The following is a 16,548-nucleotide window of genomic DNA, read 5'->3' as shown; positions in this document are numbered from 1 at the left end:
CGACACGGATACATGGATGGGTTGCATGCAACCGATGTGAACAAACGGAGGAATCAACAGAGATTTGATCCTATTCAGACAGCTATGGCTCAGTCCCTAAAACTCAGCTACCCTGCTGCCGAAACCCGGTATCGAACCAGTGACCTTTAGATCTTCAGTCTAACGCTCTCCCAACTGAGCTATTTCGGCACAAAAACCAGAGGTATGGAGGCCCCAACGTGTAACCAAATACAGCATCTCAAAAAATGCAAAAAATCTGCACAAAACATAAAAGAAAAAAATGAGAACTAGCTACCCTGCTGCCGAAACCCGGGATCGAATCAGGGACCTTTAGATCTTCAGTCTAATGCTCTCCCAACTGAGCTATTTCGGCACAAAAACCAGAGGTATGGAGGCCCCAACGCGTAACCAAATACAGCATCTCAAAAAATGCAAAAAATCTGCACAAAACATAAAAGAAAAAAATGAGAACTAGCTACCCTGCTGCCGAAACCCGGGATCGAACCAGGGACCTTTAGATCTTCAGTCTAACGCTCTCCCAACTGAGCTATTTCGGCACAAAAACCATAGGTATGGAGGCCCCAACGCGTAACCAAAAACAGCATCTCAAAAAATGCAAAACATCTGCAGCAAAACATAAAAAAAAAAAAATTAGAACTAGCTACCCTGCTGCTGAAACCCGGGATTGAACCAGGGACCTTTAGATCTTCAGTCTAACGCTCTCCCAATTGAGCTATTTCGGCACAAAAACCAGAGGTATGGAGGCCCCAACGTGTAACCAAATACAGCATCTCAAAAAATGCAAAAAATCTGCATGAAACATAAAAGAAAAAAAATGAGAACTAGCTACCCTGCTGCCGAAACCCGGGATCGAACCAGAGACCTTTAGATATTCAGTCTAACGCTCTCCCAACTGAGCTATTTCGGCACAAAAACTAGAGGTATGGAGGCCCCAACACGTAACCAAAAACAGCATCTCAAAAAATGCAAAACATCTGCAGCAAAGCATAAAAAAAAAAAAATGAGAACTAGCTACCCTGCTGCCGAAACCCGGGATCGAACCAGAGACCTTTAGATATTCAGTCTAACGCTCTCCCAACTGAGCTATTTCGGCACAAAAACCAGAGTTATGGAGGCCCCGTGGCGTAACGAAAAACAGCATCTCAAAAAATTCAAAACATTTGCAGCAAAACATCTAAAAAAATGACAAACATTTCAGGAAACAGCAGCTTTCCACAAACAATAAGGGGGCTGCTGCGCTGCAACTTAGCATTGGATTAGCTTAGCTGCAAAGCAAACATCAGCAGCAAAAGTGCCCGTGTTCATTTCATCATCCAAGTGTACATAGTTAAGCAGTATGTGTCGACACGGATGGGTTGCATGCAACCGATGTGAACAAACGGAGGAATCAACAGAGATTTGATCCTATTCAGACAGCTATGGCTCAGTCCCTAAAGCTCAGCTACCCTGCTGCCGAAACCCGGGATCGAACCAGGGACCTTTAGATCTTCAGTCTAACGCTCTCCCAACTGAGCTATTTCGGCACAAAAACCAGAGGTATGGAGGCCCCAACGTGTAACCAAATACAGCATCTCAAAAAATGCAAAAAATCTGCACAAAACATAAAAGAAAAAAATGAGAACTAGCTACCCTGCTGCCGAAACCCGGGATCGAATCAGGGACCTTTAGTCTAACGCTCTCCCAACTGAGTTATTTCGGCACAAAAACTAGAGGTATGGAGGCCCCAACACGTAACGAAAAACAGCATCTCAAAAAATGCAAAACATAAAAAAAAAATGAGAACCAGCTACCCTGCTGCCCTGCTGCCGAAACCCGGGATCGAACCAGAGACCTTTAGATATTCAGTCTAACGCTCTCCAAACTGAGCTATTTCGGCACAAAAACCAGAGGTATGGAGGCCCCGTGGCGTAACGAAAAACAGCATCTCAAAAAATTCAAAACATTTGCAGCAAAACATCTAAAAAAATGACAAACATTTCAGGAAACAGCAGCTTTCCACAAACAATAAGGGGGCTGCTGCGCTGCAACTTAGCATTGGATTAGCTTAGCTGCAAAGCAAACATCAGCAGCAAAAGTGCCCGTGTTCATTTCATCATCCAAGTGTACATAGTTAAGCAGTATGTGTCGACACGGATACATGGATGGGTTGCATGCAACCGATGTGAACAAATGGAGGAATCAACAGAGATTTGATCCTATTCAGACAGCTATGGCTCAGTCCCTAAAACTCAGCTACCCTGCTGCCGAAACCCGGGATCGAACCTGGGACCTTTAGATCTTCAGTCTAACGCTCTCCCAACTGAGCTATTTCGGCACAAAAACCATAGGTATGGAGGCCCCAACGCGTAACCAAAAATAGCATCTCAAAAAATGCAAAACATCTGCAGCAAAACATAAAAAAAAAAAAATGAGAACTAGCTACCCTGCTGCCGAAACCCGGGATTGAACCAGGGACCTTTAGATCTTCAGTCTAACGCTCTCCCAACTGAGCTATTTCGGCACAAAAACCAGAGGTATGGAGGCCCCAACGTGTAACCAAATACAGCATCTCAAAAAATGCAAAAAATCTGCACAAAACATAAAAGAAAAAAATGAGAACTAGCTACCCTGCTGCCGAAACCCGGGATCGAACCAGGGACCTTTAGATCTTCAGTCTAACGCTCTCCCAACTGAGCTATTTCGGCACAAAAACCAGAAGTATGGAGGCCCCAACGCGTAACCAAAAACAGCATCTCAAAAAATGCAAAACATCTGCAGCAAAACATAAAAAAAAAATGAGAACTAGCTACCCTGCTGCCGAAACCCGGGATCGAACCAGGGACCTTTAGATCTTCAGTCTAACGCTCTCCCAACTGAGCTATTTCGGCACAAAAACCAGAGTTATGGAGGCCCCGTAGCGTAACGAAAAACAGCATCTCAAAAAATGCAAAAAATCTGGATGAAACATAAAAGAAAAAAAATGAGAACTAGCTACCCTGCTGCCGAAACCCGGGATCGAACCAGGGACCTTTAGATTTTCAGTCTAACGCTCTCCCAACTGAGCTATTTCGGCCCAAAAACCAGAGGTATGGAGGCCCCGTGGCGTAACGAAAAACAGCATCTCAAAAAATGCAAAAAATCTGCATGAAACATAAAAGAAAAAAAATGAGAACTAGCTACCCTGCTGCCGAAACCCGGGATCGAACCAGAGACCTTTAGATATTCAGTCTAACGCTCTCCCAACTGAGCTATTTCGGCACAAAAACTAGAGGTATGGAGGCCCCAACACGTAACCAAAAACAGCATCTCAAAAAATGCAAAACATCTGCAGCAAAGCATAAAAAAAAAAAAATGAGAACTAGCTACCCTGCTGCCGAAACCCGGGATCGAACCAGAGACCTTTAGATATTCAGTCTAACGCTCTCCCAACTGAGCTATTTCGGCACAAAAACTAGAGGTATGGAGGCCCCAACGCGTAATCAAAAAACAGCATCTCAAAAAATGCAAAACATCTGCACAAAACATAAAAGAAAAAAATTAGAACTAGCTACCCTGCTGCCGAAACCCGGGATCGAACCAGGGACCTTTAGATCTTCAGTCTAACGCTCTCCCAACTGAGCTATTTCGGCACAAAAACCAGAGGTATGGAGGCCCCAATGTGTAACCAAATACAGCATCTCAAAAAATGCAAAAAATCTGCAGCAAAACATCTAAAAAAATGACAAACATTTCAGGAAACAGCAGCTTTCCACAAACAATAAGGGGGCTGCTGCGCTGCAACTTAGCATTGGATTAGCTTAGCTGCAAAGCAAACATCAGCAGCAAAAGTGCCCGTGTTCATTTCATCATCCAAGTGTACATAGTTAAGCAGTATGTGTCGACACGGATACATGGATGGGTTGCATGCAACCGATGTGAACAAATGGAGGAATCAACAGAGATTTGATCCTATTCAGACAGCTATGGCTCAGTCCCTAAAACTCAGCTACCCTGCTGCCGAAACCCGGGTTCGAACCAGGGACCTTTAGATCTTCAGTCTAACGCTCTCCCAACTGAGCTATTTCGGCACAAAAACCAGAGGTATGGAGGCCCCAACGTGTAACGAAAAACAGCATCTCAAAAAATGCAAAACATAAAAAAAAAATGAGAACTAGCTACCCTGCTGCCGAAACCCGGGATCGAACCAGGGACCTTTAGATCTTCAGTCTAACGCTCTCCCAACTGAGCTATTTCGGCACAAAAACCAGAAGTATGGAGGCCCCAACGCGTAACCAAAAACAGCATCTCGAAAAAATGCAAAACATCTGCAGCAAAACATAAAAAAAAAAAAATGAGAACTAGCTACCCTGCTGCCGAAACCCGGGATTGAACCAGGGACCTTTAGATCTTCAGTCTAACGCTCTCCCAACTGAGCTATTTCGGCACAAAAACCAGAGGTATGGAGGCCCCAACGTGTAACCAAATACAGCATCTCAAAAAATGCAAAAAATCTGCACAAAACATAAAAGAAAAAAATTAGAACTAGCTACCCTGCTGCCGAAACCCGGGATCGAACCAGGGACCTTTAGTCTAACGCTCTCCCAACTGAGTTATTTCGGCACAAAAACTAGAGGTATGGAGGCCCCAACGCGTAACGAAAAACAGCATCTCAAAAAATGCAAAACATAAAAAAAAAATGAGAACTAGCTACCCTGCTGCCGAAACCCGGGATCGAACCAGGGACCTTTAGATCTTCAGTCTAACGCTCTCCCAACTGAGCTATTTCGGCACAAAAACCATAGATATGGAGTCCCAAACGCGTAACCAAAAACAGCATCTCGAAAAAATGCAAAACATCTGCAGCAAAACTTAAAAAAAAAAAAATGAGAACTAGCTACCCTGCTGCCGAAACCCAGGATTGAACCAGGGACCTTTAGATCTTCAGTCTAACGCTCTCCCAACTGAGCTATTTCGGCACAAAAACCAGAGGTATGGAGGCCCCAACGTGTAACTAAATACAGCATCTCAAAAAATGCAAAAAATCTGCACAAAACATAAAAGAAAAAAATGAGAACTAGCTACCCTGCTGCCGAAACCCGGGATCGAACCAGGGACCTTTAGATCTTCAGTCTAACGCTCTCCCAACTGAGCTATTTCGGCACAAAAACCAATCGTATGGAGGCCCCAACGCGTAACCAAAAACAGCATCTCAAAAAATGAAAAACATCTGCAGCAAAACATAAAAAAAAAAAAATGAGAACTAGCTACCCTGCTGCCGAAACCCGGGATCGAACCAGGGACCTTTAGATCTTCAGTCTAACGCTCTCCCAACTGAGCTATTTCGGCACAAAAACCAGAGGTATGGAGGCCCCAACGTGTAACCAAATACAGCATCTCAAAAAATGCAAAAAATCTGCACAAAACATAAAAGAAAAAAATGAGAACTAGCTACCCTGCTGCCGAAACCCGGGATCGAACCAGGGACCTTTAGTCTAACGCTCTCCCAACTGAGTTATTTCGGCACAAAAACTAGAGGTATGGAGGCCCCAACGCGTAACGAAAAACAGCATCTCAAAAAATGCAAAACATAAAAAAAAAATGAGAACTAGCTACCCTGCTGCCGAAACCCGGGATCGAACCAGGGACCTTTAGATCTTCAGTCTAACGCTCTCCCAACTGAGCTATTTCGGCACAAAAACCATAGGTATGGAGGCCCCAACGCGTAACCAAAAGCAGCATCTCAAAAAATGCAAAACATCTGCAGCAAAACATAAAAGAAAAAAAATGAGAACTAGCTACCCTGCTGCCGAAACCCGGGATCGAACCAGGGACCTTTAGATTTTCAGTCTAACGCTCTCCCAACTGAGCTATTTCGGCCCAAAAACCAGAGGTATGGAGGCCCCGTGGCGTAACGAAAAACAGCATCTCAAAAAATGCAAAAAATCTGCATGAAACATAAAAGAAAAAAAATGAGAACTAGCTACCCTGCTGCCGAAACCCGGGATCGAACCAGAGACCTTTAGATATTCAGTCTAACGCTCTCCCAACTGAGCTATTTCGGCACAAAAACTAGAGGTATGGAGGCCCCAACACGTAACCAAAAACAGCATCTCAAAAAATGCAAAACATCTGCAGCAAAGCATAAAAAAAAAAAAATGAGAACTAGCTACCCTGCTGCCGAAACCCGGGATCGAACCAGAGACCTTTAGATATTCAGTCTAACGCTCTCCCAACTGAGCTATTTCGGCACAAAAACTAGAGGTATGGAGGCCCCAACGCGTAATCAAAAAACAGCATCTCAAAAAATGCAAAACATCTGCACAAAACATAAAAGAAAAAAATTAGAACTAGCTACCCTGCTGCCGAAACCCGGGATCGAACCAGGGACCTTTAGATCTTCAGTCTAACGCTCTCCCAACTGAGCTATTTCGGCACAAAAACCAGAGGTATGGAGGCCCCAATGTGTAACCAAATACAGCATCTCAAAAAATGCAAAAAATCTGCAGCAAAACATCTAAAAAAATGACAAACATTTCAGGAAACAGCAGCTTTCCACAAACAATAAGGGGGCTGCTGCGCTGCAACTTAGCATTGGATTAGCTTAACTGCAAAGCAAACATCAGCAGCAAAAGTGCCCGTGTTCATTTCATCATCCAAGTGTACATAGTTAAGCAGTATGTGTCGACACGGATACATGGATGGGTTGCATGCAACCGATGTGAACAAATGGAGGAATCAACAGAGATTTGATCCTATTCAGACAGCTATGGCTCAGTCCCTAAAACTCAGCTACCCTGCTGCCGAAACCCGGGTTCGAACCAGGGACCTTTAGATCTTCAGTCTAACGCTCTCCCAACTGAGCTATTTCGGCACAAAAACCAGAGGTATGGAGGCCCCAACGTGTAACGAAAAACAGCATCTCAAAAAATGCAAAACATAAAAAAAAAATGAGAACTAGCTACCCTGCTGCCGAAACCCGGGATCGAACCAGGGACCTTTAGATCTTCAGTCTAACGCTCTCCCAACTGAGCTATTTCGGCACAAAAACCAGAAGTATGGAGGCCCCAACGCGTAACCAAAAACAGCATCTCGAAAAAATGCAAAACATCTGCAGCAAAACATAAAAAAAAAAAAATGAGAACTAGCTACCCTGCTGCCGAAACCCGGGATTGAACCAGGGACCTTTAGATCTTCAGTCTAACGCTCTCCCAACTGAGCTATTTCGGCACAAAAACCAGAGGTATGGAGGCCCCAACGTGTAACCAAATACAGCATCTCAAAAAATGCAAAAAATCTGCACAAAACATAAAAGAAAAAAATGAGAACTAGCTACCCTGCTGCCGAAACCCGGGATCGAACCAGGGACCTTTAGTCTAACGCTCTCCCAACTGAGTTATTTCGGCACAAAAGCTAGAGGTATGGAGGCCCCAACGCGTAACGAAAAACAGCATCTCAAAAAATGCAAAACATAAAAAAAAAATGAGAACTAGCTACCCTGCTGCCGAAACCCGGGATCGAACCAGGGACCTTTAGATCTTCAGTCTAACGCTCTCCCAACTGAGCTATTTCGGCACAAAAACCATAGGTATGGAGGCCCCAACGCGTAACCAAAAACAGCATCTCAAAAAATGCAAAAAATCTGCATGAAACATAAAAGAAAAAAAATGAGAACTAGCTACCCTGCTGCCGAAACCCGGGATCGAACCAGAGACCTTTAGATCTTCAGTCTAACGCTCTCCCAACTGAGCTATTTCGGCACAAAAACCATAGGTATGGAGGCCCCAACGCGTAACCAAAAACAGCATCTCAAAAAATGCAAAACATCTGCAGCAAAACATAAAAAAAAAAAAATGAGAACTAGCTACCCTGCTGCCGAAACCCGGGATCGAACCTGGGACCTTTAGATCTTCAGTCTAACGCTCTCCCAACTGAGCTATTTCGGCACAAAAACCATAGGTATGGAGGCCCCAACGTGTAACCAAATACAGCATCTCAAAAAATGCAAAAAATCTGCACAAAACATAAAAGAAAAAAATGAGAACTAGCTACCCTGCTGCCGAAACCCGGGATCGAACCAGGGACCTTTAGTCTAACGCTCTCCCAACTGAGTTATTTCGGCACAAAAACTAGAGGTATGGAGGCCCCAACGCGTAACGAAAAACAGCATCTCAAAAAATGCAAAACATAAAAAAAAAATGAGAACTAGCTACCCTGCTGCCGAAACCCGGGATCGAACCAGGGACCTTTAGATCTTCAGTCTAACGCTCTCCCAACTGAGCTATTTCGGCACAAAAACCAGAAGTATGGAGGCCCCGTGGCGTAACGAAAAACAGCATCTCAAAAAATGCAAAAAATCTGCATGAAACATAAAAGAAAAAAAATGAGAACTAGCTACCCTGCTGCCGAAACCCGGGATCGAACCAGAGACCTTTAGATATTCAGTCTAACGCTCTCCCAACTGAGCTATTTCGGCACAAAAACCAGAGGTATGGAGGCCCCGTGGCGTAACGAAAAACAGCATCTCAAAATTTTCAAAACATTTGCAGCAAAACATCTAAAAAAATGACAAACATTTCAGGAAACAGCAGCTTTCCACAAACAATAAGGGGGCTGCTGCGCTGCAACTTAGCATTGGATTAGCTTAGCTGCAAAGCAAACATCAGCAGCAAAAGTGCCCTTGTTCATTTCATCATCCAAGTGTACATAGTAAAGCAGTATGTGTCGACACGAATACATGGATGGGTTGCATGCAACCGATGTGAACAAATGGAGGAATCAACAGAGATTTGATCCTATTCAGACACCTATGGCTCAGTCCCTAAAACTCAGCTACCCTGCTGCCGAAACCCGGGATCGAACCAGGGACCTTTAGATCTTCAGTCTAACGCTCTCCCAACTGAGCTATTTCGGCACAAAAACCAGAGGTATGGAGGCCCCAACGTGTAACCATATACAGCATCTCAAAAAATGCAAAAAATCTGCACAAAACATAAAAGAAAAAAATTAGAACTAGCTACCCTGCTGCCGAAACCCGGGATCGAACCAGGGACCTTTAGTCTAACGCTCTCCCAACTGAGTTATTTCGGCACAAAAACTAGAGGTATGGAGGCCCCAACGCGTAACGAAAAACAGCATCTCAAAAAATGCAAAACATAAAAAAAAAATGAGAACTAGCTACCCTGCTGCCGAAACCCGGGATCGAACCAGGGACCTTTAGATCTTCAGTCTAACGCTCTCCCAACTGAGCTATTTCGGCACAAAAACCAGAGGTATGGAGGCCCCGTGGCGTAACGAAAAACAGCATCTCAAAAAATTCAAAACATTTGCAGCAAAACATCTAAAAAAATGACAAACATTTCAGGAAACAGCAGCTTTCCACAAACAATAAGGGGGCTGCTGCGCTGCAACTTAGCATTGGATTAGCTTAGCTGCAAAGCAAACATCAGCAGCAAAAGTGCCCTTGTTCATTTCATCATCCAAGTGTACATAGTAAAGCAGTATGTGTCGACACGAATACATGGATGGGTTGCATGCAACCGATGTGAACAAATGGAGGAATCAACAGAGATTTGATCCTATTCAGACACCTATGGCTCAGTCCCTAAAACTCAGCTACCCTGCTGCCGAAACCCGGGATCGAACCAGGGACCTTTAGATCTTCAGTCTAACGCTCTCCCAACTGAGCTATTTCGGCACAAAAACCATAGGTATGGAGGCCCCAACGCGTAACCAAAAACAGCATCTCGAAAAAATGCAAAACATCTGCAGCAAAACATAAAAAAAAAAAAATGAGAACTAGCTACCCTGCTGCCGAAACCCGGGATCGAACCAGGGACCTTTAGATCTTCAGTCTAACGCTCTCCCAACTGAGCTATTTCGGCACAAAAACCAATTGTATGGAGGCCCCAACGTGTAACTAAATACAGCATCTCAAAAAATGCAAAAAATCTGCACAAAACATAAAAGAAAAAAATGAGAACTAGCTACCCTGCTGCCGAAACCCTGGATCGAACCAGGGACCTTTAGATCTTCAGTCTAACGCTCTCCCAACTGAGCTATTTCGGCACAAAAACCATAGGTATGGAGGCCCCAACGCGTAACCAAAAACAGCATCTCAAAAAATGAAAAACATCTGCAGCAAAACATAAAAAAAAAAAAATGAGAACTAGCTACCCTGCTGCCGAAACCCGGGATCGAACCAGGGACCTTTAGATCTTCAGTCTAACGCTCTCCCAACTGAGCTATTTCGGCACAAAAACCAGAGGTATGGAGGCCCCAACGTGTAACCAAATACAGCATCTCAAAAAATGCAAAAAATCTGCACAAAACATAAAAGAAAAAAATGAGAACTAGCTACCCTGCTGCCGAAACCCGGGATCGAACCAGGGACCTTTAGTCTAACGCTCTCCCAACTGAGTTATTTCGGCACAAAAACTAGAGGTATGGAGGCCCCAACGCGTAACGAAAAACAGCATCTCAAAAAATGCAAAACATAAAAAAAAAATGAGAACTAGCTACCCTGCTGCCGAAACCCGGGATCGAACCAGGGACCTTTAGATCTTCAGTCTAACGCTCTCCCAACTGAGCTATTTCGGCACAAAAACCATAGGTATGGAGGCCCCAACGCGTAACCAAAAACAGCATCTCAAAAAATGCAAAACATCTGCAGCAAAACATAAAAAAAAAAAAATGAGAACTAGCTACCCTGCTGCCGAAACCCGGGATCGAACCTGGGACCTTTAGATCTTCAGTCTAACGCTCTCCCAACTGAGCTATTTCGGCACAAAAACCAATTGTATGGAGGCCCCAACGTGTAACCAAATACAGCATCTCAAAAAATGCAAAAAATCTGCACAAAACATAAAAGAAAAAAATGAGAACTAGCTACCCTGCTGCCGAAACCCGGGATCGAACCAGGGACCTTTAGTCTAACGCTCTCCCAACTGAGTTATTTCGGCACAAAAACTAGAGGTATGGAGGCCCCAACGCGTAACGAAAAACAGCATCTCAAAAAATGCAAAACATAAAAAAAAAATGAGAACTAGCTACCCTGCTGCCGAAACCCGGGATCGAACCAGGGACCTTTAGATCTTCAGTCTAACGCTCTCCCAACTGAGCTATTTCGGCACAAAAACCAGAGGTATGGAGGCCCCAACGTGTAACCAAATACAGCATCTCAAAAAATGCAAAAAATCTGCACAAAACATAAAAGAAAAAAATGAGAACTAGCTACCCTGCTGCCGAAACCCGGGATCGAACCAGGGACCTTTAGTCTAACGCTCTCCCAACTGAGTTATTTCGGCACAAAAACTAGAGGTATGGAGGCCCCAACGCGTAACGAAAAACAGCATCTCAAAAAATGCAAAACATAAAAAAAAAATGAGAACTAGCTACCCTGCTGCCGAAACCCGGGATCGAATCAGGGACCTTTAGATCTTCAGTCTAACGCTCTCCCAACTGAGCTATTTCGGCACAAAAACTAGAGGTATGGAGGCCCCGACGCGAAACGAAAAACAGCATCTCAAAAAATGCAAAACATCTGCAGCAAAACATCTAAAAAAATGACAAACATTTCAGGAAACAGCAGCTTTCCACAAACAATAAGGGGGCTGCTGCGCTGCAACTTAGCATTGGATTAGCTTAGCTGCAAAGCAAACATCAGCAGCAAAACCACCCGTGTTCATTTCATCATCCAAAGGTACAAAGCTAAGCTTTATATGCCCACATGGATGGTTTGCAGGCAGCCGATGTGAATAAACGAAGGATGCCACAGAGACTTGCCCCTAATCAGACAGCTGAGAGTCAACAGCTCTAACCAACAAGGCAACGTGTCCCTAAAACTCAGCTGCCGAAACCCGGGATAAAACCAGGGACCTTTAGATCTTCAGTCTAACGCTCTCCCAACTGAGCTATTTCAGCGCAAAACTAGAGGTATGGAGGCCCGGAGGCCTAATGAAAAACAGCATCTCAAAAAATGCAAAACATTTGCAGCAAAACATCTAAAAAACAGTTTCAGGAAAATTTAACTAGCTTAGCTGCAAAGCAAACATCCGCAGCAAAAGTGCCCGTGTTCATTTCATCATCCAAGTGTACATAGTGAAGCAGTATGTGCCGACACGGATACATGGATGGGTTGCAGGGAACTGATGTGAACAAACAGAGACTTGCCCCTCATCAGGCTGCTATGAGTCAGCAGCTCTAACCAACAAGGCAATGTGTCCCTAAAACTCAGCTACCCTGCTGACAAAACCCAGGATTGAACCAGTGACCTTTAGATCTTCAGTCGAACGCTCTCCCAACTGAGTTATTTCAGCACAATAGTCATTAGTATTGAGGCATTCAGATGGAACGAAAAACAACATCTCAAAAAAATGTTGTGCTTCCTGCTTTGTTGACTAGTTTTCTAAGTGGTGTGTTGTGCACTTAAGGGACAACATCTAAGACTCAATAACGAGTTTGTTTCCAACTTGGATGTGTTGCTTTTGTCGATGGAAACCCATAAGGAAGAAGTTGGATTCTCCAGGACCCAATCAGCTATGACATCAACTCTGAAACCTATGTGAACACATTTAGGACTTTTAATGCAGAGAAGTTCCAAATCAGACTGCTATGAGTCAACAGCTCTAACCATCATCACAGTGTTTTCCCAAAAGACAGAAACCGCTGCCAAAAAACCCACAATCAAACCAGAGATCTTAAGACCTTTTCATCTTTTCATCATTCAAGAATGATTCATTAATTCATTTTTAAAAATAACAGACAGATTCACTGATAATTAAAATAATAATGAAGTTGCAATGTTGATTATTCTGTAGGTTTATTTGTCAATTTTTTGTGGTTGTTGTTTCTTTGTCTCTTTGTTTTGTTCATTTGGTTTCCTCGCCATAGTTTGTGGCCCAAAATAAAGAGAGAATGTGAGCAAACAAGCGAAAGAGAGGGAGATGATGAGCCTATTTAGTGATTGTAAAAGTTGTCTTGGCACCCACAGAACAAATATGCCTTGTGACACTGTTGACATCGTATTAAGATGACACAGATAATAGTTACGTGGCTGGCTTCTAAATGATGCCCTCTGAAATGTCCTGTTTTCTACAAGGTTGTGTATTCTGAAATGTTTTGTTTTAGCTCTCAGTCTATCTGATCCCAACAAAAGAAAAAACATGAAAAATCTCAAAGCAAACATTCACAGCAAAGCTGCCTGCATTCATTTCATCATCCAAAGGTACAATTCACCTTTCAGACCACTAGATGGCAGAGCTCTGTAACAGTTGGAGCTGATATTGAGTGGACATAAGAGAAAATGCAGATGATAATACTCTGTTGTCCTTAAAGTGCCAAAGTCAAGTGTTTAACATGACAGAATAGTTTAGTTTGGCTAAAAGATTAACGATAATGGTACTTATATAACTCTTTAATCATCTTGTGAGTGAATGATGCCACAGGTCCTGTCATGTACATTCCCAGCCAGATCAAATATTTGATTAGAACCACACATACAACAGCTGTGCATGAGCTCTATTGGTTACACTAGAAATTACTGCTCAGTGTGACACTCAAATCAATGTGACGCTCACTTGTTGAGCTCTATTCTCACTGCACTGTGAGATCAACTACTGTATTCACTTTAGGGAGGATTGGACATTTAAATGTATGTACATACCAGACTGAAGGTGAGCAGCCTGGGTGCTGTGTATCTGTAGGACAGGTAGATTAAAGCCAGTCTTCCTACAGTGATGGAGGCCCAGAATACACTGTTCAGACAGCCAGCGGTCTTATGACCCATCAGCAGAGGAGGGGACACTGCGTAGGTGTAGACGAAGCCAGCGTAGGAGCCCTGCAGTGCAACAAACACAGCTGGAGGTTAGCACAGATGTTAATAGGACATTTGAGCCTCAGTGTAAAAAATAAATAAATAAAGATTTATACTGCAACATGAAAAATATCAATAGATTTTGTCACTTTTATTATTTTTTGCCTTCCTTCTAATTGGGTCATCATTTACGTTTTGGAACTACAGTTCCCATAAGGCTTTGAGGGATGTTAACAGAAAGTATAATGCCTCATTGTTTGCAATGTACCCATGGATGTAGACAGGTGTAGTCAGACAATTATCAGTGGATTACTTTGAACTTCTGAAGTTATAAGGAGCGTCTTTTTTTCTATGATTTCTACCCGGATTTATGGATGTTAATACGCGACGGTTATCAGAGATATCCTCGGAAAGGGTAAGTCACACTGAACTTTAAAAATATTTTAGTTTGTTTGTTCAAATTTAAATAAGTTATGAATCAGAGAAGGAGTGCAATTTTTTAAGCAAATTGCAGCAATCGAGCGCTAAGGGTTTTTAACTTAACTGCCTCCATGAGCACAGCCACCGCTGCAGTTCCCAACTTCTTACTGTATTGATAAATGTGCCAAATCAGCAGCCAAACTACAAGCATTACCAGCATGCACCTGTCCCTTTAACCTCACAGTATCTTTGCCTTACGTCTGTCCCTCTTTGCCCACAGCACGCTGGAGTATAGCGTTAAATGTGTGTGTTTATATGTGTGTTAGCAGGAAGTCTCACTATAATCCCATCAGCGATGAAGAGGATGGCCCCACCCAGAGCGTGGAGAATGAAGAAAGTAGCAGGGCGACCCCGGAGTTTGGCAGGGTTACAGCAACCAAACACACTCCCCTGACCTGGAGAGAGAGGGATACTGAGGTCTGTCATTTCATTTAAATATAGTGGTCACAAGCATACACATATACTGTACTGTACATGCATTACCTTGACCACTGTACTCAGTGGGGCTCGCGTTGGAGTCTCTGTCCAGCAGAGGTGGACTGCTGCTGAAGCAAGGCAGCAGTCTCTCGTGGTACATTAAAGCGAGCACTGCTGTTGGCACAGGGAGCTGCCAGGACACAAACACACACACACACATACAAAGAGGCTAATTGTTAACCAAGTCAACAGTCAACACTTCCTGTCAGCTGAGTCAAATTGCGACCCATACCTCATAAAAATAAAATCCTGCTTGAAACAGATCCAGTTCAAACAGAAAAACGCAGTGGTATTTTTTGCCGAGCTTATCGCTTTATCTGAGAGGCAATATTAGAGCTTATGAAGAAATGCAAATAAGAAGAACAAAACTGAAAAGAAAAGACAATTTTCTGAGCAGCAACACTGCTCAGAAATTTCATTATATCATTTACTTCCATTATGGTAATTTTCCCCATATAATTGTGCAACCCTGCATGGGAAAATCTAGTCATGGGATGCCTAAATTGTATGATTATGCAGCTGAGATTTGTTTTTTCGTGTTGGCCTCCAGGTCCAAGAAGCCATCTGTATCACCAACTAAGTATACAGTGATGTTTAAATGTTAAATTCAATTCTTTCAATGTTAAAATGAAGACAACCGCACGTGTTTGACTGTATTATACACACTCTGAGTTTCACAACAGACACAGCAGATGGTGGAACACATGAAAGACTCATGTTAGGAAATCACTTGTGAAATGTTTATCCTGCTTTTTAGCCACGCTAGCGATGTGGCTTTAGGATTGGCATAGTCAGTCAGTCCACCACTTTAATGCTAACTTAAATATCTCAACAAAAATAAGACCCCGGGCAAGTAGTAACTAACCGTAACTATCGCAAAACACGCAAACTGGACAGAGAAACCATTAGTATAACTCAGAAGAAGATCCTCTCCTGGATTTATGTCGTGAGTAATCTTTAATCTAAAATAATCTTTGTCAAATCACACTACGCTCCAAATCGCATACTTTTTCTTTTTACTTTAAGTACATACTGTTGCATGCAGTATGCATACAATTTGGACATACTACTTCGTCATAACATTGCGCCTCAAACTTTGAATGCGCTATATCATCTGTCATCTGTCAAAGCTGCTGCAAAATGCGACCGGATGTAGTAGGACATCCTGGTATCTTCGGCATTCTGCATTTGACATAATATGTATTGCGACATACTAAATCTTTTTCTGGCATACTAAATAGTATGGTAGGGTATGGGCATTGGAACGCACCGCTGGTTTCACAGCTAGCCTGCCAACCAGCAGCTACAAGAGTCACTGTCATTTACAAAATATCACTTCTACTAGCATGCATTGCATACGTCTCTGTGTCATCAATCATATGACATATGTAATATTGACATGAACTCACATTGATAAGAGCCATGATCCAGAAAGCGTACGACACCCTGGTGATGACTACACCCTCGGTGTGCAGAGGATACTCTGAGATGTTGCGTATCGTTGCTCCATGCCCGGCCTGGCTGCTGCGGAGGTGGTTTAGGTCTGAGGAAGAGGAGGAGTTGGCGGTCCAGTTGGCACCCAGGACACAGGAGTCCTCTGCCAGAAAAGGATCAGCGACCAGAGGACTGACCAGTGCTCCCAGGCCTATGAAGAAGTGCAAGGCCTAGGGCGAGACATGGACACAGATCCCCTTATGATTATGCTCTCAGCTTCATAAGTATTTGGACAGTGATAACATTTTTGTTATTTTGGATTTGAAATAAAACAGTTAGTATATCTTTAAGTGCAGACATTCAGCTTT

The 16,548-nt window shown here is 43.2% G+C and overlaps 1 protein-coding gene, 2 long non-coding RNA genes and 30 other non-coding genes across 33 annotated transcripts in view; 2 read left to right on the top strand and 31 right to left on the bottom strand.

The window, feature by feature from the left end:
* LOC141771623 (uncharacterized) overlaps window positions 1-16,548 on the top strand; it is a 151,015-nt gene that overhangs the window by 29,340 nt on the left and 105,127 nt on the right. The window lies entirely within an intron of this gene.
* Window positions 1-16,548, bottom strand: part of mfsd4aa (major facilitator superfamily domain containing 4Aa) — a 56,803-nt gene that overhangs the window by 30,699 nt on the left and 9,556 nt on the right. The window contains exons 3-6 of the mRNA XM_074641106.1: window positions 16,156-16,410; window positions 14,753-14,876; window positions 14,549-14,664; window positions 13,640-13,813 (exon numbers count right to left, since the gene is read on the bottom strand). Of these exons, the coding sequence (XP_074497207.1) occupies window positions 13,640-13,813; window positions 14,549-14,664; window positions 14,753-14,876; window positions 16,156-16,410 (669 nt within the window). The remainder of the gene's footprint in view (window positions 1-13,639; window positions 13,814-14,548; window positions 14,665-14,752; window positions 14,877-16,155; window positions 16,411-16,548) is intronic.
* The window catches only part of LOC141771582 (uncharacterized), a 43,788-nt gene that overhangs the window by 26,324 nt on the left and 916 nt on the right, over window positions 1-16,548 (top strand). The window contains exon 2 of the long non-coding RNA XR_012594734.1: window positions 14,539-14,686. This is a non-coding gene — a long non-coding RNA (uncharacterized LOC141771582). The remainder of the gene's footprint in view (window positions 1-14,538; window positions 14,687-16,548) is intronic.
* On the bottom strand, window positions 485-557 carry trnaf-gaa (transfer RNA phenylalanine (anticodon GAA)). Its single transcript has one exon. It is a non-coding gene; the product is annotated as a tRNA-Phe (tRNA).
* On the bottom strand, window positions 1,472-1,544 carry trnaf-gaa (transfer RNA phenylalanine (anticodon GAA)). The gene has a single exon. It is a non-coding gene; the product is annotated as a tRNA-Phe (tRNA).
* On the bottom strand, window positions 2,263-2,335 carry trnaf-gaa (transfer RNA phenylalanine (anticodon GAA)). The gene has a single exon. It is a non-coding gene; the product is annotated as a tRNA-Phe (tRNA).
* Window positions 2,449-2,521, bottom strand: trnaf-gaa (transfer RNA phenylalanine (anticodon GAA)). Its single transcript has one exon. It is a non-coding gene; the product is annotated as a tRNA-Phe (tRNA).
* Window positions 2,633-2,705, bottom strand: trnaf-gaa (transfer RNA phenylalanine (anticodon GAA)). Its single transcript has one exon. It is a non-coding gene; the product is annotated as a tRNA-Phe (tRNA).
* On the bottom strand, window positions 2,816-2,888 carry trnaf-gaa (transfer RNA phenylalanine (anticodon GAA)). The gene has a single exon. It is a non-coding gene; the product is annotated as a tRNA-Phe (tRNA).
* On the bottom strand, window positions 3,001-3,073 carry trnaf-gaa (transfer RNA phenylalanine (anticodon GAA)). The gene has a single exon. It is a non-coding gene; the product is annotated as a tRNA-Phe (tRNA).
* On the bottom strand, window positions 3,557-3,629 carry trnaf-gaa (transfer RNA phenylalanine (anticodon GAA)). The gene has a single exon. It is a non-coding gene; the product is annotated as a tRNA-Phe (tRNA).
* On the bottom strand, window positions 3,995-4,067 carry trnaf-gaa (transfer RNA phenylalanine (anticodon GAA)). Its single transcript has one exon. It is a non-coding gene; the product is annotated as a tRNA-Phe (tRNA).
* trnaf-gaa (transfer RNA phenylalanine (anticodon GAA)) lies at window positions 4,164-4,236 on the bottom strand. The gene has a single exon. It is a non-coding gene; the product is annotated as a tRNA-Phe (tRNA).
* trnaf-gaa (transfer RNA phenylalanine (anticodon GAA)) lies at window positions 4,351-4,423 on the bottom strand. Its single transcript has one exon. It is a non-coding gene; the product is annotated as a tRNA-Phe (tRNA).
* On the bottom strand, window positions 4,696-4,768 carry trnaf-gaa (transfer RNA phenylalanine (anticodon GAA)). Its single transcript has one exon. It is a non-coding gene; the product is annotated as a tRNA-Phe (tRNA).
* On the bottom strand, window positions 5,067-5,139 carry trnaf-gaa (transfer RNA phenylalanine (anticodon GAA)). The gene has a single exon. It is a non-coding gene; the product is annotated as a tRNA-Phe (tRNA).
* Window positions 5,253-5,325, bottom strand: trnaf-gaa (transfer RNA phenylalanine (anticodon GAA)). The gene has a single exon. It is a non-coding gene; the product is annotated as a tRNA-Phe (tRNA).
* Window positions 5,598-5,670, bottom strand: trnaf-gaa (transfer RNA phenylalanine (anticodon GAA)). The gene has a single exon. It is a non-coding gene; the product is annotated as a tRNA-Phe (tRNA).
* trnaf-gaa (transfer RNA phenylalanine (anticodon GAA)) lies at window positions 5,784-5,856 on the bottom strand. Its single transcript has one exon. It is a non-coding gene; the product is annotated as a tRNA-Phe (tRNA).
* On the bottom strand, window positions 6,340-6,412 carry trnaf-gaa (transfer RNA phenylalanine (anticodon GAA)). The gene has a single exon. It is a non-coding gene; the product is annotated as a tRNA-Phe (tRNA).
* Window positions 6,778-6,850, bottom strand: trnaf-gaa (transfer RNA phenylalanine (anticodon GAA)). Its single transcript has one exon. It is a non-coding gene; the product is annotated as a tRNA-Phe (tRNA).
* On the bottom strand, window positions 6,947-7,019 carry trnaf-gaa (transfer RNA phenylalanine (anticodon GAA)). The gene has a single exon. It is a non-coding gene; the product is annotated as a tRNA-Phe (tRNA).
* trnaf-gaa (transfer RNA phenylalanine (anticodon GAA)) lies at window positions 7,134-7,206 on the bottom strand. Its single transcript has one exon. It is a non-coding gene; the product is annotated as a tRNA-Phe (tRNA).
* On the bottom strand, window positions 7,479-7,551 carry trnaf-gaa (transfer RNA phenylalanine (anticodon GAA)). The gene has a single exon. It is a non-coding gene; the product is annotated as a tRNA-Phe (tRNA).
* On the bottom strand, window positions 7,850-7,922 carry trnaf-gaa (transfer RNA phenylalanine (anticodon GAA)). Its single transcript has one exon. It is a non-coding gene; the product is annotated as a tRNA-Phe (tRNA).
* trnaf-gaa (transfer RNA phenylalanine (anticodon GAA)) lies at window positions 8,195-8,267 on the bottom strand. The gene has a single exon. It is a non-coding gene; the product is annotated as a tRNA-Phe (tRNA).
* On the bottom strand, window positions 8,818-8,890 carry trnaf-gaa (transfer RNA phenylalanine (anticodon GAA)). Its single transcript has one exon. It is a non-coding gene; the product is annotated as a tRNA-Phe (tRNA).
* trnaf-gaa (transfer RNA phenylalanine (anticodon GAA)) lies at window positions 9,163-9,235 on the bottom strand. The gene has a single exon. It is a non-coding gene; the product is annotated as a tRNA-Phe (tRNA).
* trnaf-gaa (transfer RNA phenylalanine (anticodon GAA)) lies at window positions 9,601-9,673 on the bottom strand. The gene has a single exon. It is a non-coding gene; the product is annotated as a tRNA-Phe (tRNA).
* Window positions 9,788-9,860, bottom strand: trnaf-gaa (transfer RNA phenylalanine (anticodon GAA)). Its single transcript has one exon. It is a non-coding gene; the product is annotated as a tRNA-Phe (tRNA).
* Window positions 10,158-10,230, bottom strand: trnaf-gaa (transfer RNA phenylalanine (anticodon GAA)). Its single transcript has one exon. It is a non-coding gene; the product is annotated as a tRNA-Phe (tRNA).
* On the bottom strand, window positions 10,503-10,575 carry trnaf-gaa (transfer RNA phenylalanine (anticodon GAA)). The gene has a single exon. It is a non-coding gene; the product is annotated as a tRNA-Phe (tRNA).
* Window positions 11,034-11,106, bottom strand: trnaf-gaa (transfer RNA phenylalanine (anticodon GAA)). Its single transcript has one exon. It is a non-coding gene; the product is annotated as a tRNA-Phe (tRNA).

This window comes from Sebastes fasciatus, chromosome 1 (genome assembly GCF_043250625.1).
Source record: "Sebastes fasciatus isolate fSebFas1 chromosome 1, fSebFas1.pri, whole genome shotgun sequence".
In the NCBI taxonomy this organism is placed as follows: domain Eukaryota; kingdom Metazoa; phylum Chordata; class Actinopteri; order Perciformes; family Sebastidae; genus Sebastes; species Sebastes fasciatus.
This window is presented reverse-complemented; position numbering and strand designations above follow the sequence as displayed.